General features: G+C 38.0%; 1 protein-coding gene across 14 annotated transcripts in view; it reads right to left on the reverse strand.

The window, feature by feature from the left end:
• Nucleotides 1–24,622, reverse strand: part of STAG1 (STAG1 cohesin complex component) — a 408,398-nt gene that overhangs the window by 20,667 nt on the left and 363,109 nt on the right. For all 14 annotated transcript variants that reach the window (XM_016942000.4, XM_016942001.4, XM_009446530.5 and 11 more), the window contains 6 exons: nt 20,750–20,842; nt 12,226–12,400; nt 10,058–10,197; nt 6,483–6,584; nt 2,287–2,435; nt 860–988 (listed from right to left, as the gene is read on the reverse strand). In XM_016942000.4, the coding sequence (XP_016797489.1) occupies nt 860–988; nt 2,287–2,435; nt 6,483–6,584; nt 10,058–10,197; nt 12,226–12,400; nt 20,750–20,842 (788 nt within the window). The remainder of the gene's footprint in view (nt 1–859; nt 989–2,286; nt 2,436–6,482; nt 6,585–10,057; nt 10,198–12,225; nt 12,401–20,749; nt 20,843–24,622) is intronic.

Below are 24,622 nucleotides of genomic sequence, written 5' to 3' on the forward strand. Positions count from 1 at the left end.
TTGTGCATCAGCCTCCTGAGCAGCTGGGACTACAGGCACGCACCACCATGCCTAGCTAATTTTTTTGTATTTTTTTAAAAGTTTTTATTTTATTTTATTTTTTTTGAGACAGAGTCTCGCTCTGTCACCCAGGCTGGAGTGCAGTGGTGCGATCTCGGCTCACTGCAAGCTCCGCCTCCCAGGTTCACGCCATTCTCCTGCCTCACCCTCCTGAGTAGCTGGGACTACAGGCGCCCGCCACCACGCCCGGCTAATTTTTTTGTATTTTTAGTAGAGATGGGGTTTCACCATGTTAGCCAGGATGGTCTTGATCTTCTGACCTTGTGATCTGCCCGTCTCGGCCTCCCAAAGTGCTGGGATTACAGGTGTGAGCCACCATGCCCAGCCTAGAAGTTTTCTGGTTTGGTTTTAAATAAAACTTATCCAATCAAGATTTTCTTTTGAAATTACATATATATTTCTTTAAACTGTTATCAATAATCAAAAAAAGCAAATATGAAAAAAATCAATCTTTTGAAACAAGTCAAATAGAATATAAAACTAAAATGAAATTAATATAAAAGGAAAGAAGGAAGAGTTACACAATGGCTAAACCAGTGTTTATACATCTTTGAACTGCATAATAAGAAATCATTTCCACCTGCTTAATTTCATGTTGCAGATTCTAGGGTACTAAAAGATAAGCAGTGAAATAACTACTACATAAATGCTTGAAGGAAAACTATAATTCCTTAAAACAAACTATCAGAGCCTAAATTATCAAGAGTAAAGATATCCAAATGATTAAAAATTTTTCAAAAAATAAACATTTACAACAGTATTATTATAAAAACCACTTCTCTTGTAATGTGCAACTTACACCGTCTTTTTGTCCTGTCGAAGAAGTTTAGAAGAAAATTCACTTAGTACTTCAAGAAAAGCCAGATTAGGAGGTGGATACTCTTGTCCTTTCTGATTTTGGTATTTAAATGCAAACTCTATGCCATCCCTGAAGTAAAAGAAAATATCAACTTATTTTTCCAGATAGTGTAGTTCTCTCAATTAGCTAACATTACACAAATATTTGTGAAGGTAGTAAAATTATCACAAAAGGTAGTAAAATCTGATAAATTCAAATAATAAACTAATGTGAATATATAGGACATATTTGTGTATGTTTATAGTATGAAACTGTAAGTTGGGGAAAATATACAAAAAATAGCTACAGAGCAACAAAGCTAAATTCGTATTTTTTTTTTTTTTTTGAGACAAGGTCTCACTGTGTCGCCCAGGTTGGAGTGCAGTGGTGCTATCATGGCTCACTGCCTTGACTTCCTGGGCTTAGGTGATTCTCCCACCTCAGCCTCCCGAGTAGCTGGGACTACACGTGTGTGCCACCACACCTGGGTAATTTTTGCATTTTTTGTAGAGATGGGGTTTCGCCATATTGCCCAGGCTGGTCTCAAACTCCTGGGCTCAAGCAATTGGCCTCCTTTGGCCTCCCAAAGTGCTGGGATTACAGGCATGAGCTACCCGTGCCTGGCCCACTATGTGTAGTTTTTAGAGGTAACAAGATACCCTGGAAAGAGAATTATTAATAGATTGCCAGAATATTTGCTTCTTAGAGCTGGTAATGGTACCAAGCTGTGTGAGTTTACTAAAGATTTTCTGTTACTTCTGTTTTCACAATAATGAAACCCAAATCAGTTTTGTATAGTCTTAACAAAAAATTCTATAATAATTATTTTTTCAGAGGCAGGGTCTCACTCTGTTTTCCAGGCTGGAGGGCAGTGGTACAATCATAGCTCACTATAACCTCAAACTCCCAGTCTTAAGTGATCCTCCTGGCTCAGCTTCCCAAGTAGCTAGGACTGCGGGCACATGCCACTATGCCTGGCTCATTTTTATTTTTTGCAGGAGACAGGGTCTTACTGTATTGCCCAGGCTAGTCTCGAACTCCTGGCCCCAAATGATCCTCCTGCTTTGGGCTCCCAAAGCACTGGGATTACAGGCGTGAACCACCACACCCAGCCTGTATAGTCTCTCAAACCCACTGTTTTCTTACTGACAGACCAGACAATAATATGTTATTAAATTTTGCTTTCCATACTTTGTAAGATGAACAAATGGGTGGTTTGAGTTTTTTCAAATTAAAAACATCCTCCCAGTTTAGAATCTCTAAACTAATCTCCAAAGTTCTTATAACTTAAAATTCTATCGTCACTTTAAAAATGGGTCAAATAAGAGTTATTTCATTAAAATTCAAGTAAATCAGATTCTGCATAACAAAGTGTTTATCTCACTCACTTGTGAAGTGTGGCAACTGCTTCTCGTGTCTTAATCTGGTCCAATCCAAATGTAAGGGCAAAGCGACGTGCCAGTTCTTTAATGCCACTGACATGGGCAGATGTCCTATCTAGGTTGGGACCTTGCTCTTGAACAAGTTCATTAAATAACTGATAGAAAGAAAAAAAGAAGAAAAAACCTATAGCTCAGAATTTTAAACAGTTATTTTCAGAATAGGTAATTAAAAAATATGTAAAAGGCATAAGGTGAAATATGTTTCTCTTCTTGCATTGAACTTTAGCTACTCTGTTCCCTTTCTACAAATTGTCTATTATTAATAGCTTGAGTTAATTTTCATGCTAGTGGTGTGATTAAATGCAGACAGAAATTTGTTTCTAATAATAATAAAAAAATACACTCTTTTATTGAGAGTCTCGCTCTGTCACCCAGGCTGGAGTGCAGTGGTGGGATCTCAGCTCACTGCAACCTCCACCTCCCGGGTTCAAGGAATTCTCACGCGTCAGCCTCCTGAGTAGCTGAGATAATAGGCGTGTACCACCATGCCCATCTAATTTTTAGTAGAGATCTTGGCCAAGCTGGTCTCAAACTCCTGTCCTCAAGTGATCCGCCTGCCCTGGGCTCCCAAAATGCTGGGATTACAGGCGTGAGCCACCACACGTGGCCAAAAGAATGTATTTTGAGATGGGAAAAGGAAATATATTTATAGAAGTACACTGTATATTTATAAACATCTATTCTTTTTGTTATTGTTTTTACAGGAATGACAATATATGAAATATAGGGTTAAGAGGTTTGTTTTTTCACTTATTATATTTCAAACAAGAACATTATATAAAAGAAGACCATTTACATACATGGTGCTATGATTTTTCCCACCCAGTAACAAAATATACCAAAAAGTTCTTAAGCTGGGTGGAGTTTTATAAATTGCATATCTGTTAGCTATTTCCTGTGAAAATAACAACAAAAACAGAACCCTGGAGGTAATATACAAGCAATTATCATTCCACTACCAAATCTAAAACTTAATTTTATCTGTAGACATCTACCTTTCCTCCTGTTATGAGGGGTGAACTGTCCAGACTTTCACCTAAAGCCATTCCCTCCTATGTATTAGATAAGAAGGGAGTATGTAAGGTTTCGCCTGCTCAATAGTTTTGCTCTTGTGTTTACTGCTCTCTCCTGCCTCCTAAACTATTCCTTCTGTACTAGATGTATACATCTTAAAAATACTCTTAACTTCTTGACCCCATTTCCTCTGCCAGCTACTAACCCATTTCTCTGATTCCCTTTATAGCAAAGGTCCTGAAAAGTATTGTTGACATTTCTTTTCTTCAGTCTCTCACCTCCCAATCTCTCAATTTATTCTAATCACACCATTCACTGAAAGAGCTCCTGGGTGCTAATATGTTCTGCACCTTTTTAGTTTTCTTCAGCAATAGATTGGCCTGAACTACTTGCTATGTCATTACTGAAGGAACAGTTCTTCCAGGGATTTCAAATTTATTCATAGATAATTGTTTATAAATTCTTTTTTTTTTCTGAGGAGTCTCGCTCTGTCACCCAGGCTGGAGTGCAAAGGCATGATCTTGGCTCACTGCAAGCTCCACCTGCTGGGTTCATGCCATTCTCCTGCCTCAGCCTCCTGAGTAGCTGGGGCTACAGGCGCCCGCCACCACACCCAGCTAATTTTTTGTATTTTTAGTAGAGAGGGGGTTTCACCATGGTAGCCAGGATGGTCTCGATCTCCTGATCTTGTGATCTGCCCGCCTCAGCCTCCCAAAGTGCTGGGATTACAGGCTGTTTATAAATTCTTAAACTTTAAAATGTTTTCACATATTGGTATATACAATAGCCTTAAACTTTAAAACTTAAAGTGTACATTTAAAGTGAATACAAAGAATACATTTTGTTGTGAAAAATTCAAAGAATATCAAAGTAAAAGTTATTCTTTCTCTCTTCTACCAAATACCATTATTCTCTCCAAAGGTAACCAGTGTTTAAAGTCTGAAAGTTTTCTAGATCAGTATAGATATATTACTTTTACAGCTAAAGTTTTTATTTTTACATAAATGGTAGCATACTGCATTTGTCCTGAAACTTGCTATTTTTCACTCAATATTTTGTCTTAAAAATCCTTTATCTAGCTCAGTTTATTTAACCATTCCCGTTGATAGACATTTAGACTATTTCCAGTTTGTTACTATTACAGAGACTGCTGCAATAAAACATCTTTTACATATATTTATTGGTACACACCTGTGCATATCCATGTAGATACCTAGAAGCAAAATTACTGGCTTAAAGGGAATATATATCTTCAATTTTGGAATATACTACAAAACTGTCTTCTAACAAGGCAGTTTTCAAAAGGGGCCTTTTCCTCTATATCTTTGTCAATCATTTTCATTCATGCCAATCTGTTGAGCAGTAAGTATCCATTTTAATTTGTATTTCATTAATAATAGTAATTATTATTAGAAACGGGGTCTCACTCTGTCACCTAGGCTGGAACGCAGTGGTGCAATCATAACTCACTGCAGCTTTGACCTCCCAGGCTCAAGCCATCCTCTCACTTTACCCTCCCGAGTAGCTGGGACTACGGGGTGCGTGCCAACACATCTGGCTATTTTTGTTTTTGTTTTTGAAGACGGGGTCTTGCCATGTGGCCCAGGCTGGTCTTGAATTCATGGGCTCAAGCAATCTGCCTGCCTTGGCCTCCCAAAGTGCTGGAATTACATGTGTGAGCCACTGTGCTTGGCTTTCATTAATTATTAATTACTTATGTTATATATAATTAATGCTTCTTTTCTTTCTTTTTTTTGAGACAGAGTTTTGCTCTTGTGGCCCAGGCTGGAGTGCAATGGCATGATCTTGGATACCTGCAACCCCCGCCTCCCAGGTCCAAATGATTGTCTTGCCTCAGCCTCCTGAGAGTAGCTGAGATTACAGGCACCCGCCACCATGCTTGGCTAATTTTTTGTATTTTTAGTAGAGATGGGGTTTCATCATGTTGACCAGGCTGGTCTCGAACTCCTGACCTCAGATGATCTACCCGCCTCGGCCTCCCAAAGTGCTGGGATTACAGGTGTGAGCCACTGCGTCCAGCCTAATGCCTCTTTTCATGTTTACTGGTTTCTAAGATTCTTCCTTGGAAAAGTGCCTTTTTCATATCCCTCGCTCACTTTTCTATGGGATTTATTTATCTTTCCTACTGATCTGTAGGATTTGTTATGTAGGACTGAAAATATTTCCATCTGTCATTTTTTTTTTAACTTTGCTCAAAGTGCTGATTGATGTATACATCTATTTAATCTATTTAAATTTATACAGATTGGCTGGGGCAAGGTGGCTTATGTCTATAATCCCAGCACTTTGGGAGGCCGAGGTAGGTGGATCACTTGAGGCCGAGGAGTTTGAGACCAGCCTGGCCAACATGGTGAAACATCATCTCTGCAAAAAAAAAAGAAAAAAGAAATTTATACGGATCATCAATTATTAACTCTGTGACTTCTTTAGAAAGAGGATTTAAAAAAATATCCTCTTATTTTCTTATAAACCCTTATTTTTGTCCTTTTATATATAAACCATCTAGTAGTTATTTTGGGTACACATTAGGTAGGACTATAAACAGCTATTTTTTTCAAATACACAGTCAGCTGACCCATCACCATTTATTGAATAGTCCCAATCCTTTTGCCACTGATATAAGACTTTTATCATAAACTAAATACAAACATATATATATTATGTATTTTTATATATGCACATATCACATATATATATCCACTAGGCCCCCTGAAATCATTTTAAATTACTAAGCATTTATTAGAAATCTTATTTACGCAATATGAAAAACATTTTCTTATCTCCTGGTGCCCTTCCTCATGAAATACTTTTTATATTTTTCTTCTTAAATTACTACTTTTTAAATTTCCAATTTGACATTTCATCTAGTCCAAGAATAAATCACCTTAAGATTGCATCTATTTGAAATATGAACTCTAGGATTTTCTTCCAAAAGAAAAGACACCTAACCTATGTCTTTGTACCAGAAAATATCCACAGTAATGCACTGACAAAACGATATAAAATGACCTAGTTTAAATGAGATGAGATACCTAGCAAATATTAAGCACAGAGAAGTGCAATAATGTTATTTCCATTCTTTGTCTCCCTCTCTCCAAATTTCTTACCTGTTGCAAACTGAGAATGAGAGTCTTGGCACACTGAATTTTATCAATCTGCCTGGTTTTACTCAGTGTTTCCTTAATAATATCACCATAGTCATTGTAATACTGTGAGGGAAAGAAAGAAAACATGGCTTTAAAATTACTGACATTTCATGAGATAAAGAACAGGTTGGTGTCACCTCCTTTGAAAATGAAAAAAAAAAAAAAAGAACAGGTTGGTTGGCAAAAGAAAGGAAAGGTAAATAAAAAAGTGTTTAATTTCTTCATCTTAAACATAACAGGAGTTAAATAACTAAAGTTACAGGAATGCACATTTGATGTTTAAGATTATGAACTAATACTAGTAAAACCAAAAAAGCTGGGAATTCCAGGAAGAGAGGTGGTGAGAAAAATTCCCCATTCTTGTTTTTTCTTGTTTGATACAGGGTCTCACTCAAGCTGGAGTGCAGTGGTGTGATCGTAGCTCACTGCAGCCTTCAACTCTGGGCTCTGGTGATCCTCCCACCTCAGCCTCCTAAATAGCTGGGACTACAGGCATGTGCCACCACGCCTGGCTAATTTTTTTAAAAAATATTTTGTAGAGATGGGGTTTTTGCCATGTTGCCCAGGCTGGTCTTGAACTCCTGACCTCAAGTGAGCTACCCACCTCAGCCTCCCAAAATGCTGGGATTACAGGTGTGAGCCACTGCACCTGGCCTTCTCCATTCTTGTTTTTTGTTTTTGCTTTTATTTGTTTTTGAGATGAAGTCTCACTCTGCTGCCCAGGCTGGAGTGCAATGGCATGATCTCGGCTCACTGCAACCTCTGCCTCCTGGGTTCAAGCAATTCTCCCACCTCAGCCTCCCAAGTAGATGGGAGAACAGGTGTGTGCCACCATGATCGGGTAATTTTTATATTTTCAGTAGAGACAGGGTTTCACCATGTTGGCCAGGCTGGTCTTGAACTCCTGACCTCAAGTGATCCACCAGCCTCAGCCTCCAAAAGTGCTGGGATTACAGGCGTGAGCCACTGTGCCTGGCCCCATTCTTTATAACATGATTGAACAGACAACATCTAAAAGGTGACAGATCAAGAAACAGAATTTTGGTAGAAGCCTCCTGAAGAACTAAAACCAAAACAGTTAAAACTGCTTACTTCTGGGGGGTGGGCCTAAATAGGGGGAAGGGGGGATTAGGGTAACAGACTTAACTCTTCATTTAATACTTTGTGCACTATCTCATCCCTGTAACCCCCCATCAACATGTCTATATTTTACTATCGAAATATAAAAAGTAAAACACAGACATCTTCGACAGTGACTGGGAAAAGTTATAATTCAGTTTTTTGACACAAGATTTAAATAATTTTTTCTGTGAGTAAATAATCAAAAGGTTTCATTTAAAACCATTAAATCTGGACATTGTTTCCAAGCTAAAGTCTACAGCCTATGTGAAGAAGTGATTAATAATAGTTTGGCAATTAGATTTTCAAAATCTCAAAAAGATAGGTATGTTTCCATGATGTCAAATGCTAAAAGGCGAACAGCTCAAAAGGATCCTTTTAGTGCAAAGAAGAATTATCTCAATGAAGAAAAAAAGATAAATATCAAAACACTAAAGTACTGGAGCAGGCAGATTTCTTTTAAGTTCAGACTGAACCAATTATGTACAAAAATTGGAGGAAAAGCCACATAGCCATATATCAGAAGAGCAAATAGCTATTATAATACTCACAAAAAGGTTAGAGCCTATAGTGAATAGAAGTGTCCCTGAAATGCTAAGGATGATAAAAGTTCTGAATAAGACTCACTTTTTGGAACCAATGAAGTATTGTTAAAGGATTACCAGGAAAAACCAGAATTCAACATATTTCATGCCCTTTATTTCCTGCTAAAGAGAAAACTATATAAAAAGGGTAGGAAAAACACTTATAAAATGGAACTGACATCCAGGTTTAGTGAAGAGATAATGAAAGCATCAAGTTGTTCCGAATTGAATTAGTTTCCTAGGCCAGATGAATCGTGTCTTAAGAAAATTTGTGGAGATTATGGAAACTTTGTGCTCTTTAAGAAATGGTGAAGAATAGGAAAGGTGCTAGAGGACAGAGAAAGATAATCATAGTTCTGATTTTCCAAAAGGAAAGAAGGTTATATGGAAAATTAACCCCTCCTCCACAAATGCCTGGGATCCACCCTAGATATTTTTCATTTAGGTTGAGTGGGACCCAGGAACATGTAATTTGGAATAAAGTTCCAGGTGACTGATGGAAAATCAGGATGAGGAATAACTTTTCTGAACAATACCATCAGTGAGCTTGATGCTGAGCCTAAGATTACAGAATACATTATTAAATTAAATGTAATGCCTGCGAATATTTGGAAAGTAAATGGTCACTGGAAGCAAGCAGAAGTTTGCTAACAGATCATGACATTTTCTTTTAGAAAGGTTCAACATGCAAATATCACAGTCTATTTGGATATCAATAATTAGTTTGACAAGTTCTTTCATGATTTCTTTTTGGATTAAGTAGAGAAAAATGAGCTGAAACAGGTAGGCATATTTATGCTGCTGTCTTGGCAAGGGCTTGTCTTCCTTCCCATGCTCATCTAGTAAGCTCCTATTTATCCATGCAACTCTGTTTACACATTAGCTTTAGGAAGTCTTCTCTTGCTCCTCTCACTTAAGTCTCTCTTTATATTTGGTGTTAGGTTAGTAATTTATGCATCTATCACTACAATAATCATGCTGAAGCTTTGTGGTCTAGTGAAAAGAGCTAAGCTTTGAAGTTAGACAAGCCTAAAATAAAATCCCAGTTTCTGTTACTTTAATAGTTGTGTGTGACCTTGAAAGGTTTACCTCTCGAGCCTTAGTTTCCTTATATGTAAATGATGATACTATTTCTTACATCACAGGGGGATTAGAAAGATCAATGATAATGTGAAAGTCTTAGAACAGTGTCTCAAATATAAATGGCATGAACACATGGCAGTCATTCATTATCAGTATGCTACATTATATTATGTTTAGATGTTAGTTAACTCTTAATCTGTAAGCTCCTTAGTGCAGAAATCATGTCTTACTTAAACCTCTGGCTACCAGCACATTACTCAACACATTGCAGTTGTTCAGCATAATATGATAAATCAGCTACTATACCATAACTGGAATTGGACTACACCCAAACATGAAGACACAAGTAGATCAAATGACACATACAATATTCTAAATAAAAGAGAACATTCTCTCTGACACAAGAACAAGGCAAATAAAGGAAAACTGAGTATTCCCTCCCATCTGTGCCTGTCAGGCCACATCAAGAAGGTCTCTGAGCCCTGCTTTTTCAGAGAGTCAGGAACAAAATGGAGCTTATGAAAGTAGCTAGAAAGTATGTTCTTTCATATAAATGCTGGAACTCCTACTCAATGGAACTGATGTAATAGTACAGACTGATAAAAAGCTTATATAAGAGAAACTTTATCATAAAATCATCCACATTACATAGGTGAAAAGCTGTCAATTTTAGCTTCTGTCATCATCCTTTCAATTGCTAATTTCTCTGCCAGTTAGAGGAAGGAGAAAAATAAGAATATTTAACTATACCTTCATGTAGTGTTTGAAGATGTCTGCAGCTGCATGCATGTCAACAATGTCATAAATGATAAGTTTGCTGAAAGCAGCAAGTAGATTCCTTCTTTTATGTAAGGCCTCAATTTTATTAGCTTCATCTTCTTCATCACCCTCTAAACACAGATTACAAATTGGTTATGAATTCTGGTACTTTATCCACGTAAAACAATGCAGATAATCTGTATAATTGAAAATTAGCTTAATATTATAACTTCACAAATAGTACAATTCAGTTTTAGATGGGACAAAAACTGTTACATTAATTATTTTAGGGTGCTGTATTTAGTTACTCATTTATCAAACATTTAATAGGTACTAAGGTTTCTGTCTTCTTAGGAGATTATCATAGTAAAGACTGAATAAGATAAGCAAACCATGTATAGTCTACCCTCCCTATCTGTGGATGCAGAACCCACAGATAGGGAGGGCTGACTATACTCTACCATTTTATTTAAGAGATTTGGGCATCCATGGATTTTGGTATGAGTGGGAGTCCTGGAATCAATCCCCCACAATACTGAGAGACAGCTGTATAAAGATTGGTTTTCTGATACTTGTGTCATAACAATACTGTGAAATTATCTGATTACCTTTAAAATGCTGTCTTTTCTTATTTCAATATTCCTTATGTGTTAATACATTCTCACAGAGAGAACACTTCTGAAAAATTTTAAGACACAAGGAAAAAGTTTTCTTTTAGAAAAATATTTAGGGAAGAAATTGAAATATGGATGAGTTAAATTTTCAGTGCTCATCCTAAACATGGTTACATTATCAACTGAGAAACAAAATATTTTGCATACCATGTTATGCACATATAAAAAATTTTTAAAGCCCTATCAAATACTTTCAAAACAAGTGTGTTTCTTCCTCAAATTTGTAAGTTCCAGACCCCACTGGGGTTTCTATTTCTAATCCTAGAAAAAACATGCCAACAAGACTCCAGATGATAACATTTGTTTCAGGCTCCGTACTGACCCTCTCGTGTCCTGGCCTGCCCTTATTTGGAATCAACCTTCTTTATTCTCTCCCTTATATGTATAGATTCGCAAAAAGAACTTGCTGTCAGTCTCTTTCCTTTCTACTAATTAGTCTTATTGTGAAGCATCAGTGGTTTGAGAAGTACACATTTTTTTGCTTAAGACAAGTAGCAGGTAAATTTGTCTCCTGAGATGAATACAGACTCTAAATAAACATACTGTTTCACAGACTAGTATTTTCCAAAATGTTCTGAAAGAACAGCCGAACAGCATCAAATAGACTTGTGGATCAAATATACTTCTTATATTATTTTAGAGAGCTTAAATAATCTATTTCACAAATAACGTATTCTAAGTGAACTTATTTACAACTAATCATTAACAATTCAGTCTAATATTGCTAAGTTATCATTCTGCAGGCACAGCACAATTTTCACTAGTGAGGTTTGATAACAGTTTTTCAGCATTTAATATCAAACAGTTAGGGTTTTGTTCATTTAAGTAATACATAATGACCACTTAGGAATAGAAAGGAACCTGGATACTTTCTTTTAGAAAAATTATGAACCTGGACATAGCCAATTAGAAACAACATCTATCCTACATACACATTTGTACATGTGGCAAATGACAAATGTACACTACTATTCATTACACCATAGTTTGTAATAGTTGAAGATTGGAAACTAGCCATATGTCAATATGTGTGAGATGGATAATATGAATTATGCTATATCTACATAAAGAAATGCTGTGTAGCTGTTAGAGAAAGACAGAGCTCTCTACATAACGACAGGAAAAGATCTGAGGTACAGTGTTAAAGGAGGGAGACTTCACTATGTACATTTTTATTCTTGTTGGTTTCTGAACTACATGAATGTATTACTATTAACTTTTTTTAAATTTTTGTTTTTTCTGTTTTGTAGAGACAAGGTCTCACCATATTGCCTAGGCTGCTCTCGAACTTCTGGGTTTGGAGCAATCCTCCTGCCTCAGTCTCCTAAAGTGCTAGGATTACTGGTGTCAGCCACTGCACCTGGCCAACTTTTTTAAAAGAAAGGAATCTCGATAATTTTTAGAACTGAATTTGTTTCTTTTCTCCTATCTTTTGGGGTTGGTAAAAAAAAAAATCAATATTGACAAGATGATAGCTACAAGTACCCATGCTCTGGTTCTCCTCGTCTTGGTCAATAAAAACGTGATCCATCACAAAACTGAGGAGTTCAGATTGGAGTCCAGTATCTGGATTAAACACCAAAGGCTGAAGGCCCTCTCTGCCACCTGTCATTAATTGGTGGCTGAAAATCATCAGAAGATCACAGAGTAACATGAAAGCCTGGAATACAAAGGCAATTCATCAGCAAAATATTACACAAATATAACTACAAGTCAACATTAATGAAAATGTATGAAATTAAAACATAGTTTAATAGCAGTACCATAATATAAATTTTCGGTATTTAAATTCCAAATATTTAGTTATAATTTCCAAATTTAATAAAATTATTTTTTCTCACTAAACAAGTGTCATATTTAAGACTTTTCCCAAATATAACCTATTTCTTTTACTTTGCTGTATCAACTCAAAAATAGCTCATTAAGATAGTTTGACTTGAACTTTTAAAAAATGAGTTTAAGCAAGGTGTTGATTACAGGTCAAAGAACAAAATGAGTTTAACCCAACTTTGCAAATACAAAATTGATATAACAGATTATAACAAAGATTAGAAATCAATTGTATACTGCTTAATCAAATTAGCATAAAATTTGAAACTCTAATTCAACATAGTATAATGAATACTTCTAAAAATTCTAATGTTAAAAAATGTCAGTGTACTACTGCACAGTGATGTTTCCGTCAATAATGGACTGCATATACATGATGGTGGATCCCATAAGCTTGTAATGGAGCTGAAAAATTCCTATCACCTAGTGATGTAGTAACATAACCCTGTGGTGCAACACATTACTCACGAGTTTGTTGTGTTGTTTGTGGTGATGCTGGTGTATTATGCTGCCAGTCGTATAACAGTATAGCATATCTAACTTGTGTATAGAACCTAATGCTTGAGGATAATGAATGACTATGTTACTGGCGTATGTATTTACTATACTATACTATACTATACTATACTATACTATACTATACTAATTTCTATTCTATACTTTTAATCATGATTTTAGAGTGTACTCCTACTTATGAAAAAAATTAACTGTGAAACATCCTCAGGCAGGTCCTTCAGGAGGTACTCCAGAAGAATGCATTATTATCATAGGATAGGACAGCTCCATGCAAAATACTGCCACTGAAGACGTTCCAGTGAGACATGTGGGAGGTGGAAGACACTGATACTGATAATTCTGACACTTTGTAGGCCTAGGCTAATGTATGTGTTTCTTTTTAAAATTTTATTATTATATTATTATTATACTTTAAGTTTTAGGGTACATGTGCACAACATGCAGGTTTGTTACATATGTATACATGTGCCATGTTGGTGTGCTGCACCCATTAACTGGTCATTTAGCATTAGGTATATCTCCTAATGCTATCCCTCCCCACTGCCCCCACCCCACAACAGTCCCCAGTGTGTGATGTTCCCCTTCCTGTGTCCATGTGTTCTCATTGTTCAATTCCCACCTATGAGTGAGAACACGCAGTGTTTGGTTTTTTGTCCTTGTGATAGTTTGCTGAGAGTGATGGTTTCCAGCTTCATCCATGTCCCTACAAAGGACATGAACTCATCATTTTTTATGGCTGCATAGTATTCCATGGTGTATATGTGCCACATTTTCTTAATCCAGTCTATCATTGTTAGACATCTGGGTTGGTTCCAAGTCTTTGCTATTGTGAATAGTGCCGCAATAAACATACGTGTGCATGTGTCTTTATAGCAGCATGATTTATAATCCTTTGGGCATATACCCAGTAATGGGATGGCTGAGTCAAATGTTATTTCTAGTTCTAGATTCCTGAGGAATCGCCACACTGACTTCCACAATGGTTGAACTAGTTTACGGTCCCACCAACAATGTAAAAGTGTTCCTATTTCTCCACATCCTCTCCAGCACCTGTTGTTTCCTGACTTTTTAATGATCACCATTCTAACTGGTGTGAGATGGTATCTCATTGTGGTTTTGATTTGCATTTCTCTGATGGCCAGTGATGATGAGCATTTTTTCATGTGTTTTTTGGCTGCATAAATGTCTTCTTTTGAGAAGTGCCTGTTCATATCCTTCGTCCACTTTTTGATGGGGTTGTTTTTTTCTTGTAAATCTGTTTGAGTTCATTGTAGATTCTGGATATTAGCCCTTTGTCAGATAAGTAGGTTGCAAAAATTTTCTCCCACTCTGTAGGTTGCCTGTTCACTCTGATGGTAGTTTCTTTTGCTGTGCAGAAGCTCTTTAGTTTAATTAGATCCCATTTGTCAATTTTGTCTTTTGTTGCCATTGCTTTTGGTGTTTTAGACATGAAGTCCTTGCCTGTGCCTATGTCCTGAATGGTAATGCCTAGGTTTTCTTCTAGGGTTTTTATGGTTTTAGGTCTGACATGTAAGTCTTTAACCCATCTTGAATTAATATTTGTATAAGGTGTGAGGAAGGGATCTGGTTTCAGCTTTCTACATATGGCTAGCCAGTTTTCCCAGCACCATTTATTAAATAGGGAATCCTTTCCACATTGCTTGTTTTTCTTAGGTTTGTCAAAGATCAGATAGTTGTAGATATGCGGCATTATTTCTGAGGGCTCTGTTCTGTTCCATTGGTCTATATCTCTGTTTTGGTACCAGTACCATGCTGTTTTGGTTACTGTAGCCTTGTAGTATAGTTTGAAGTCAGGTAGCATGATGCCTCCAGCTTTGTTCTTTTGGCTTAGGATTGACTTGGCAATACGGGCTCTTTTTTGGTTCCATGTGAACTTTAAAGTAGTTTTTTCCAATTCTGTGAAGAAAGTCATTGGTAGCTTGATGGGGATGGCGTTCAATCTATAAATTACCCTGGGCAGTATGGCCATTTTCACGATATTGATTCTTCCTACCCATGAGTATGGAATGTTCTTCCATTTGTTTGTATCCTCTTTTATTTCACTGAGCAGTGGTTTGTAGTTCTCCTTGAAGAGGTCCTTCACATCCCTTGTGAGTTGGATTCCTAGGTATTTTATTCTCTTTGAAGCAATTGTGAATGGGAGTTCACTCATGATTTGGCTCTCTGTTATTGGTGTATAAGAATGCTTGTGATTTTTGCACATGGATTTTGTATCCTGAGACTTTGCTGAAGTTGCTTATCAGCTTAAGGAGATTTTGGGCTGAGGCGATGGGGTTTTCTAAATATACAATCCTGTCATCTGCAAACAGGGACAATTTGACTTCCTCTTTTCCTAATTGAATGCCCTTTATTTCCTTCTCCTGCCTGATTGCCCGGACCAGAACTTCTAACACTATACTGAATAGGAGTGGTGAGAGAGGGCATCCCTGTCTTTTGCCAGTTTTCAAAGGGAATGCTTCCAGTTTTTGTCCATCCAGTATGATATTGGCTGTGGGTTTGTCATAGATAGCTCTTATTATTTTGAGACATGTCCCATCAATACCTAATTTATTCAGAGTTTTTAGCATGAAGGTTGTTGAATTTTGTCAAAGGCCTTTAATGCATCTATTGAGATAATCATGTCGTTTTTGTCTTTGGTTCTGTTTATATGCTGGATTACGTTTATTGATTTTCCTATGTTGAACCAGCCTTGCATCCCAGGAATGAAGCCCACTTGATCATGGTGGATAAGCTTTTTGATGTGCTGCTGGATTCGGTTTGCCAGTATTTTATTGAGCATTTTTGCATCAATGTTCATCAGGGATATTGGTCTAAAATTCTCTTTTTTTGTTGTGTCTCTGCCAGGCTTTGGTATCAGGATGCTGCTGGCCTCATAAAATGAGTTAGGGAGGATTCCCTCTTTTCCTATTGATTGGAATAGTTTCAGAAGGAATGGTACCAGCTCCTCCTTGTACCTCTGGTAGAATTCGGCTGTGAATCCATCTGGTCCTGAACTTTTTTTGGTTGGTAAGCTATTAATTATTGCCTCAATTTCAGAGCCTGTTATTGGTCTATTCAGAGATTCAACTTCTTCTTGGTTTAGTGTTGGGAGGGTGTATGTGTCGAGGAATTTATCCATTTCTTCTAGATTTTCTAGTTTATTTGCATAGAGGTGTTTATAGTATTCTCTAATGGTAGTTTGTATTTCTGTAGGATCGGTGGTGATATCCCCTTTGTAATTTTTTATTGCGTCTATTTGATTCTTCTCTCTTTTCTTCATTAGTCTTGCTAGTGGTCTATCAATTTTGTTGATTTTTTCAAAAAACCAGCTCCTGGATTCATTGATTTTTTGAAGGGTTTTTTGTGTCTCTATTTCCTTCAGTTCTGCTCTGATCTTAGTTATTTCTTGCCGTCTGCTACCTTTTGAATGTGCTTGCTCTTGTTTCTCTAGTTCTTTTAATTGTGATGTTACGGTGTCAATTTTAGATCTTTCCGGCTTTCTCTTGTGGGCATTTAGTGCTATAAATTTCCCTCTACACACTGCTTTGAATGTGTCCCAGAGATTCTGGTATGTTGTGTCTTTGTTCTCGTTGGTTTCAAAGAACATCTTTATTTCTGCCTTCATTTCATTATGTACCCAGTAGTCACTCAGGAGCAGGTTGTTCGGTTTCCATGCAGTTGAGCGGTTTTGAGTGAGTTTCTTAATCCTGAGTTCTAGTTTGATTGCACTGTGGTCTGAGAGACAGTTTGTTGTAATTTCTGTTCTTTTACATTTGCTGAGGATTGCTTTACTTCCAACTATGTGGTCAATTTTGGAATAGGTGTGGTGCTGAAAAGAATGTATATTCTGTTGATTTGGGGTGGAGAGTTCTGTAGATGTTTATTAGGTCTGCTTGGTGCCGAGTTGAGTTCAATTCCTGGATATCCTTTTTAACTTTCTGTCTCGTTGATCTGTCTAATATTGACAGTGGGGTGTTAAAGTCTCCCATTATTATTGTGTGGGAGTCTAAGTCTCTTTGTAGGTCACTAAGGACTTGCTTTATGAATCTGGGCGCTCCTGTGTTGGGTGCATATATATTTAGTATACTTAGCTCTTCTTGTTGAATTGATCCCTTTACCATTATGTAATGGCCTTCTTTGTCTCTTTTGATCTTTGTTGGTTTAAAGTCTGTTTCATCCGAGACCAGGATTGCAACCCCTGCCTTTTTTTGTTTTCCATTTGCTTGGTAGATCTTCCTCCATCCCTTAATTTTGAGCCTATGTGTGTGTCTGCACGTGAGATGGGTTTCCTGGATACAGCACACTGTATTTATTCAAAAATAAATAGAAAAAAGCTTCTAGAATAAAGATATAAGAAAAAAAAATATTTTGGCCAGGCACGGTGGCTCACGGTTGTAATCCTAGCATTTTGGGAGGCCAAGGTGGGAGGATCACCTGAGGTTGGGAGTTCGAGACCAGCCTGACCAACATGGAGAAATCCCATCTCTACTAAAAATACAAAATTAGCCAGGTGTGGTGGTGCACGCCTGTAATCCCAGCTACTAGGGAGGCTGAGGCAGGAGAATTGCTTGAACCTGGGAGGTGGAGGTTGGGGTGACCCGAGATTGTGCCACTGCACTCCAGCCTGGGCCACAAGAGCAAAACTCTGTCTCAAAAAAAAAAAAAAATTTTTTTTTTTTGTACAGCTGTTTAATGTGTTTGTGTGTTAGGTATTATTACAAAAGAGTTTAAAAGTTAAAAAAATTAAAAAGTTTACAAAGAAAAAGAATTATAGTATGATAAGGTTAATTTATTATTGAAGAAAGAAAAACATTTTAATTAATTTAGTATAGTCTAAGTGTATGGTACATATAGAGTCTACAGTGATGTATAGTAATGTCTTAGGCCTTCCTATTCACTCACCAATCACTCACTCACTCACTCAGAGCTACTTCCATTCTTATGGTAAGTATACCATTTTTAAATCTTTTATACTGTATTTTAGATATGTTTAGATATATAAATACCAGTTGTATTATAATTATCTATACTACTCAGTATAGTATTATACAGTACAGGATCATAGCCTAAGAGGAATAGGCCATACCATAGAGCATAGGCATGTGGTAGGCAATACCATTTGTTTGTGTAAATATACTCTTATGATGGTCATACAATGATGAAATTGCCTAACAACACATTTCTCACAATGTATCCCTGTTGTTAAGTGGTGCATGACTGTATTAGAAAACCATTCATATAAAAACCAGTATCTAATAAAGCCTCCAAACAAATTTAATTATATAGAGAGACTTTGAATACATTTGTACACATTATAGGTATGCTGCCAAATTTGCCCTATTTAATGGATTGAGTGAAATAAATGGGTCTGATCAGTTTATTACAATAGAGAGATTTTGTTGTGGGATAATTGAGGGCTCTGAAACTTCCAAACAATCCACTAACACTGCCCCCTCCAAAGTTGACTTCTATGGGAAAACATAATTTTGGCATTTAGTTTGGGATAACTGTAAATCTGGTTGTCCAACTGCAGCAAGAGTCTTGGCAGTTTATGCCCTGACAGCACAACCATGAAATATACTCAGGTATTTAGAAAGAGCCATTTGAAAAAAAGGCAGCATACAGAGAATCCACGGGGAATACTTTTTAACCAGCAGGCCATAGTTTTGGACATCACCAAGCAGGTCTGATGCAGAAACACTGGATTTGGGGTTTAAATGGCAGAGCGGGGCCAGGTGCAGTGGCTCACACCTGTAATCCCAGTACTTTGGGAGGCTGAGGCAGGCAGATCATGAGGTCAGGAGTTTGAGACCAACCTGGCCAACACAGTGAAACCCATATCTACTAAAAATACAAAAAAATTAGCCAGGCGTGGTGGTGGGCACCTGTAATCCCAGATACTTGGGAGGCTGAGACAGGAGAATTGCTTGAACTCAGGAGGTGGAGGTTGCAGTGAGCCGAGATCACGCCACTGCACACCAGCCCGGGCAACAGTGGGAGACTCCGTCTCAAAATAATTAATTAATTAATTAACAAAATAAAATAAAATAAAATAAAATAAATGGCAGAGCTGGGTATTTCTCCATAAGTAGTGTTCTGAAGATTTAAAGAATAAGGTTTAGGGAAGACCATCTCTGTTTCCATTTTAAGTTAAATGCTGATAACTCAATAAAGATACTTGTCACTATTTGTAAGAGACAGCAAAGGATAAGTAATACTGTACTCTTTCACCAAACGACTCTAGCCCAATATCAAAATAAGAAATAGTATGGAAAATATACATTTTGTTTTACACAAATGTACTCCCCAATATAACAGTCTATTTTAAAAAATAGTTTACAAAATCATATCATGGAAACAGTACTTCCCTGGCCCACCCTGACCCCCACCCTGACCCTCTTTGGGCTGTGCCCCTCTACAAGAGAGAGGAATCTATCAGACCAATGGGATATGCCCACCTGCTTACCAAACCCCACTTCTACACCATTGTCCAAGTATAGGGACTCAGAAACTCCTTGCCCTACAGTCCTGATCCTGTTGTCTGAGCCTGCAAAGGCCTCTTCTCTAGGCATACTGCATACCCAATGTACATATTACTAGGCCCCTGGGTGGTGAATGGGCAGCTGTTTGGGCGGGTGGTATTGACAGAGTTTCAAGATGTGGGGCTAAAGTATTGGCATGCATGTGTGAGAAACTCTTAACTGGTGTGGGAAGGAGCTGAAGGTAAGATGATAAAAGGGTATGTCATATGTCAGCTCCCCAGACCCTCAATATTCTGGTGTAGAATTCTTTTTTTTTTATCTTTTTTGAGAGAGTTTTGCTCTTTCTGCCCAGGCTGGAGTGCAATGGCACGATCTTGGCTCACTGCAACCTCTGTCTCCCGGGTTCATGCGATTCTCCTGCCTCAGTCTCCCAAGTAGCTGGGATTACAGGCGCCTGCCACCATGCCCGGCTAATTTTTTTTTGTATTTAAATAGAGACGGGGTTGATAGTCTCGATCTCTTGACCTTGTGATCTGCCCACCTCGGCCTCCCAAAGTGCTGGGATTACAGGCGTGAGCCACTGCGCCCGGCCATTCTGGTGTCAATTCTTAGGAGTCAAAAAGTCTACATTTCGGCCGGGCACGGTGGCTCACGCCTGTAATCTCAGCACTTTGGGAGGCCGAGGCGGGCTGATCACGAGGTCAGGAGATCGAGACCATGGTGAAACCCCGTCTCTACTAAAAATACAAAAAATTAGCTGGGCGCAGTGGCGGGTGCCTGTAGTCCCAGCTACTCGGGAGGCTGAGGCAGGAGAATGGCGTGAACCCGGGAGGCGGAGCCTGCAGTGAGCCGAGATTGCGCCACTGCACTCCAGCCTGGGCGACAGAGCGAGACTCTGTCTCAAAAAAAAAAAAAAAAAAAAAAAAAGTCTACATTTCAACCTGCCCTTCCAGCTGATGACAGTATACTTGTGAAAGTAAAAGGAAAGAATGTGTATTATATAATAAGTTTGTTAGCTTGCTTTATAACATAAATTCACACATCTACAGTCTTGTTCCAGGCCCAGTAAATGTTAGGAATGAACATATGTACAAAAACTGTCATAAAAAATTGTATCTTCTTAATGTTCATTAATGTATTTGAGTTGATTTTATTGAGAGCTCTTACTGATAATTTCTTACCTGTTCTTTCACTGGAGTATTAACATTAGACAGGCACTGCTGGCAAACAGCCAAAAAGGATTTCACCGTTTTCCTCAATACCAACAAATCCTCCTGTAAGACACATTCAAATTTGCAAGCGTGAATTACAGGATCATAGAAAACTGATCTAGAAGAAACAGTAAGTGGAAAACAGCAAAACTGGTTTATTCTCAAGGAAATTCATATAACCAAATTTAATGTTGGGAACCATTTAATGTAGTCATTTCTTAGTTATCTGTCCTAATAGAAGGGGTAGTGACACACTCTAAAACAGTTATAGTTAGCTATGGAATACTCAGTATGATTGTTTTCAACAGATTTCCTTTATAAATATGGTTTATTTAGGTTGATTAAAATTGCTAGTCATTCCTGTGACACACATTACTGCTAGTAAAGTGAGGCAGCAGAGCAGCACACTGAAAAAACTCAATTAGGCAACAAATGTGTACTGAATTTATCTTGTATCTCAGCACTCTGCAAAATGTCAGGGGAAGAAAGATAAATTTAAGACAGTGCCATGCCCTCAAATAGTTAACATTCTAGCAGACAGGCCAATTACGGAGATGAAGTGTTCAGTTATTGTATTAACTCTTAACTGTAGCAAAGTTGGAGAAATCTTCATAGGAGGATGGGCTTTAATCTAAGGTTGGATGGGTAAATAGATTTAATTAGATGGCCAGATAAGATTCCATAAGGAACATTTGAAAAGTCCAAAAGGAAATTTCAAGTCGAGTGCAGTGGCTCATGCCTGCAATCCCAGTGCTTTGGGAGGCCCAGGTTTGAGAGGATTGCTTGAATCCAAGAGTTGGAGATCAGCGTGGGCAACACAGAAAATTAGCCGCGCATGGTGGAGCATGCCTGTAGTCCGAGTTACTGGGGATGCTGAGGCAGGAAGATCACTTGAGCCCATGGGATCAAGGCTGAAGTGAGACATAATTGTGCCACTGCATTCCAGCCTGGGTGACAGAGCAAGACCCTGGCTTAAAATATTTTAAATTTATCAAGTGCTTACAACCCACCAGGCACTGCTTTAAGGGCTTACTATTATATAGTTTAACATTTACATTGATCCTAAGAAACAGTAATTATTAGCAAGGGGTTGAAACTAGGACTATCTGATATAAGAGCTCATATTCTTCTCACTGACTAATGAGGAAGACACATGCAGATACCAACATTTAAAACAGTAATGAAGACTAATTACCTGAGCAAAGGCTAATATAGAAACACTTAAAAAGTACTCAACTAAAACTCTTTAAGCCACTCTATTTTATACAGATGACAGCACTTAGTCTTTTTGGGGATCTTTACATCCCAAATAATGATACTTCAAAAATTACACACATATTTTCTTTTGCTAACATGAGTATAGTATGTGGAAGAAGGAGCGAGTTCATCTTGTGGAGAGAAATAAAAAGGACACCCTCTTGAGAACTTTTCATGTTTCTGCAGATAAATATCTAATAACTAAACTTCAACATTCCTGAAACTTCTTTAATTTTAAACATTCAAAATACACTGAGGGAAACAGATAAGAGAACAGGCAACTGCAATATAGTGTAAGGAGTGCTATGGTAGGAGAAAACATGGGCCCCATGTTGGAAAATCTTAACTCAGAGTCAAAAGTAGTCATGGAAGAGTTCCCAAAGAAGATAACATGTAAGCTGAGTCCTGAAGGAGAAAAATAATCTAGCTACAGAAAAAGGTATTCCAGTTAAGGCACAGATATTCAAAAAAGCAGAGGTGGCTGGGTGCGGTGGCTCACGCCTGTAATCCCAGCACTTTGGGAGGCTGAGACGGCCAGATCACCTGAGGTCAGGAGTTCGAGACCAGCCTGGCCAACATGATGAAACCCCGTCTCTACTAAAAATAGAAAAATTAGCCGCGTGTGGTGGTGCATGCCTGTAATCCCAGCTACTCGGGAGGCTGAGGCAGGAGAATGGCTTGAATCTGGGAGGCAGAGGTTGCAGTGAGCCGAGACTGCGCCACTGCACCCCAGCCCGGTCAATAGAGCAAGACTCTATCTCAACCAAAAAAAAAAAAAAAAAAAAAAAAAAAAGTGCAGAGGTGCTTTTGAGGAACTGTTAATTTATTGTAGCTGGGGTATAAATAGGGAAGACAGCAGCAAGAAAAAAAGCTAAAGAAGAATAAAACCATTTGCATTTACATAGAAGACCATTTAAAATATCATGTTAAATCATTTGAATATTGTCCTGCTGCCAATAAGGAACTACTGAAGAAGGATTTTTAGCATAAGAGTGCTAAAATTTTGTGTAAATGAATCATATTCTAAACACAATGGAGAATGATGTGGAATAGGCCAGTTAGAGTAGTCACATCTTTCGTTGAGAGCTGATATGTACCACATACTGTGTTCCCAGAACTATAAATTTACATTTCACCATCACCCTACAAAGTAAATGGTAATATTCCTATTTTACAGACAAGAAAACTGATATTCACAGCACCCATAGATGCTAAGTGACAGAGCAAGGATTCAAACGTGGGGCTGTCTGACTCTAAAGTCCATGTTCTTAATCATTACTGTGTATTTTATTGCATATTAACAAAGGCCATAGGATTTTTTTTTTTTTTTTGAGACGGAGTCTCACTCTGTCACCCAGGCTAGAGTGCAGTGGTGCGATCTTGGCCCACTGCAGCCTCTGTCTCCCGGGTTCAAGCAATTCTGCTGCCTCAGCCTCCTGAGTAGCTGGGACTACAGGTGTGTGCTGCCATACCTGGCTAATTTTTGTATTTTTAGTAGGTACGGGGTTTCACCATGTTGGCCAAGATGGTCTTGATCTCCTGACCTCGTGATCCGCCAGTCTCGGCCTCACTAAGTGCTAGGATTACAGGCGTGAGCCACCGTGCCCAGCCAGTGATAATTTAGAATGAGGGCCTGAAAATAATATATTGGCTCTAAAGATATGGATAGATGAAAGATAAAGCAGTAGAACTGATAGAATTTAGGGAGCAATCGGGTAGAGCCTGTTGATGATTACTCCTTAATTTCTAGGGAGCTGCCTACTAGAGGAATTGTGGTATTAAGTCATCAAGATAAAAAACACAGGAACAGGCCAGGCATGATGGCTCACGCCTGTAATCCGAGCACTTTGGGAGGCTGAGGTTGGCGGATCACCTGAGGTCAGGAGTTCAAGACCAGCCTGGGCAACATGATGAAATCCAGTCTCTACTAAAAATACAAAAATGAGCCGGGCGTGGTGGTGGGCGCCTGTAATCCCAACTACTCAGGAAGCTGAGGCAAGAGAATCGCTTGAACCCAAGAGGTGGAGGTTGCAGTGAGCTGAGATTGATTGTGCCACTGCACTCCAGCCTGGGAGACAGAGTAAGACCCTGTCTCAAAAAAAAAAAAAAAAAGAAAAAAAGAAAAGAAACATAGGAACAAATGCAGTTAGTAATAGTTAAATTTTAGAGATGATGATTTTGAGATCCCTAATAGATATCTTGAAGATGTCTAGTAGGCAGCTGCGTATGTGAGTTCAAAGCCTAAGAGAAAGAAGTAAACAAGGATTTGGAAGTCTTCACCATTTAGATAGCAACAGATGTGTCAGAAGTGGATGAGACTGCTCAAGGAGAATACACAGAGAAAGGTGACAGCAAGTATCCTGGGAAATACCAATATTTGAAAGATGAATGATAAAGAGCTTATGAAGAAATCTAAGAAATTATTTGAGAAGTAGAAATAAAACCAAGGGAATATGATATCCCGGAGGTAAGAAAACATTAAAAAAAGAATAATTAACAATGACAAATGCCACAGAGAGATTAGAGATAAGTATTAAAAGTGCCAGGGATATAGCAATTATGAAGCTGTGGGTAACCTTGGTGAGA

Source organism: Pan troglodytes, chromosome 2 (genome assembly GCF_028858775.2).
Source record: "Pan troglodytes isolate AG18354 chromosome 2, NHGRI_mPanTro3-v2.0_pri, whole genome shotgun sequence".
Lineage (NCBI taxonomy): Eukaryota > Metazoa > Chordata > Mammalia > Primates > Hominidae > Pan > Pan troglodytes.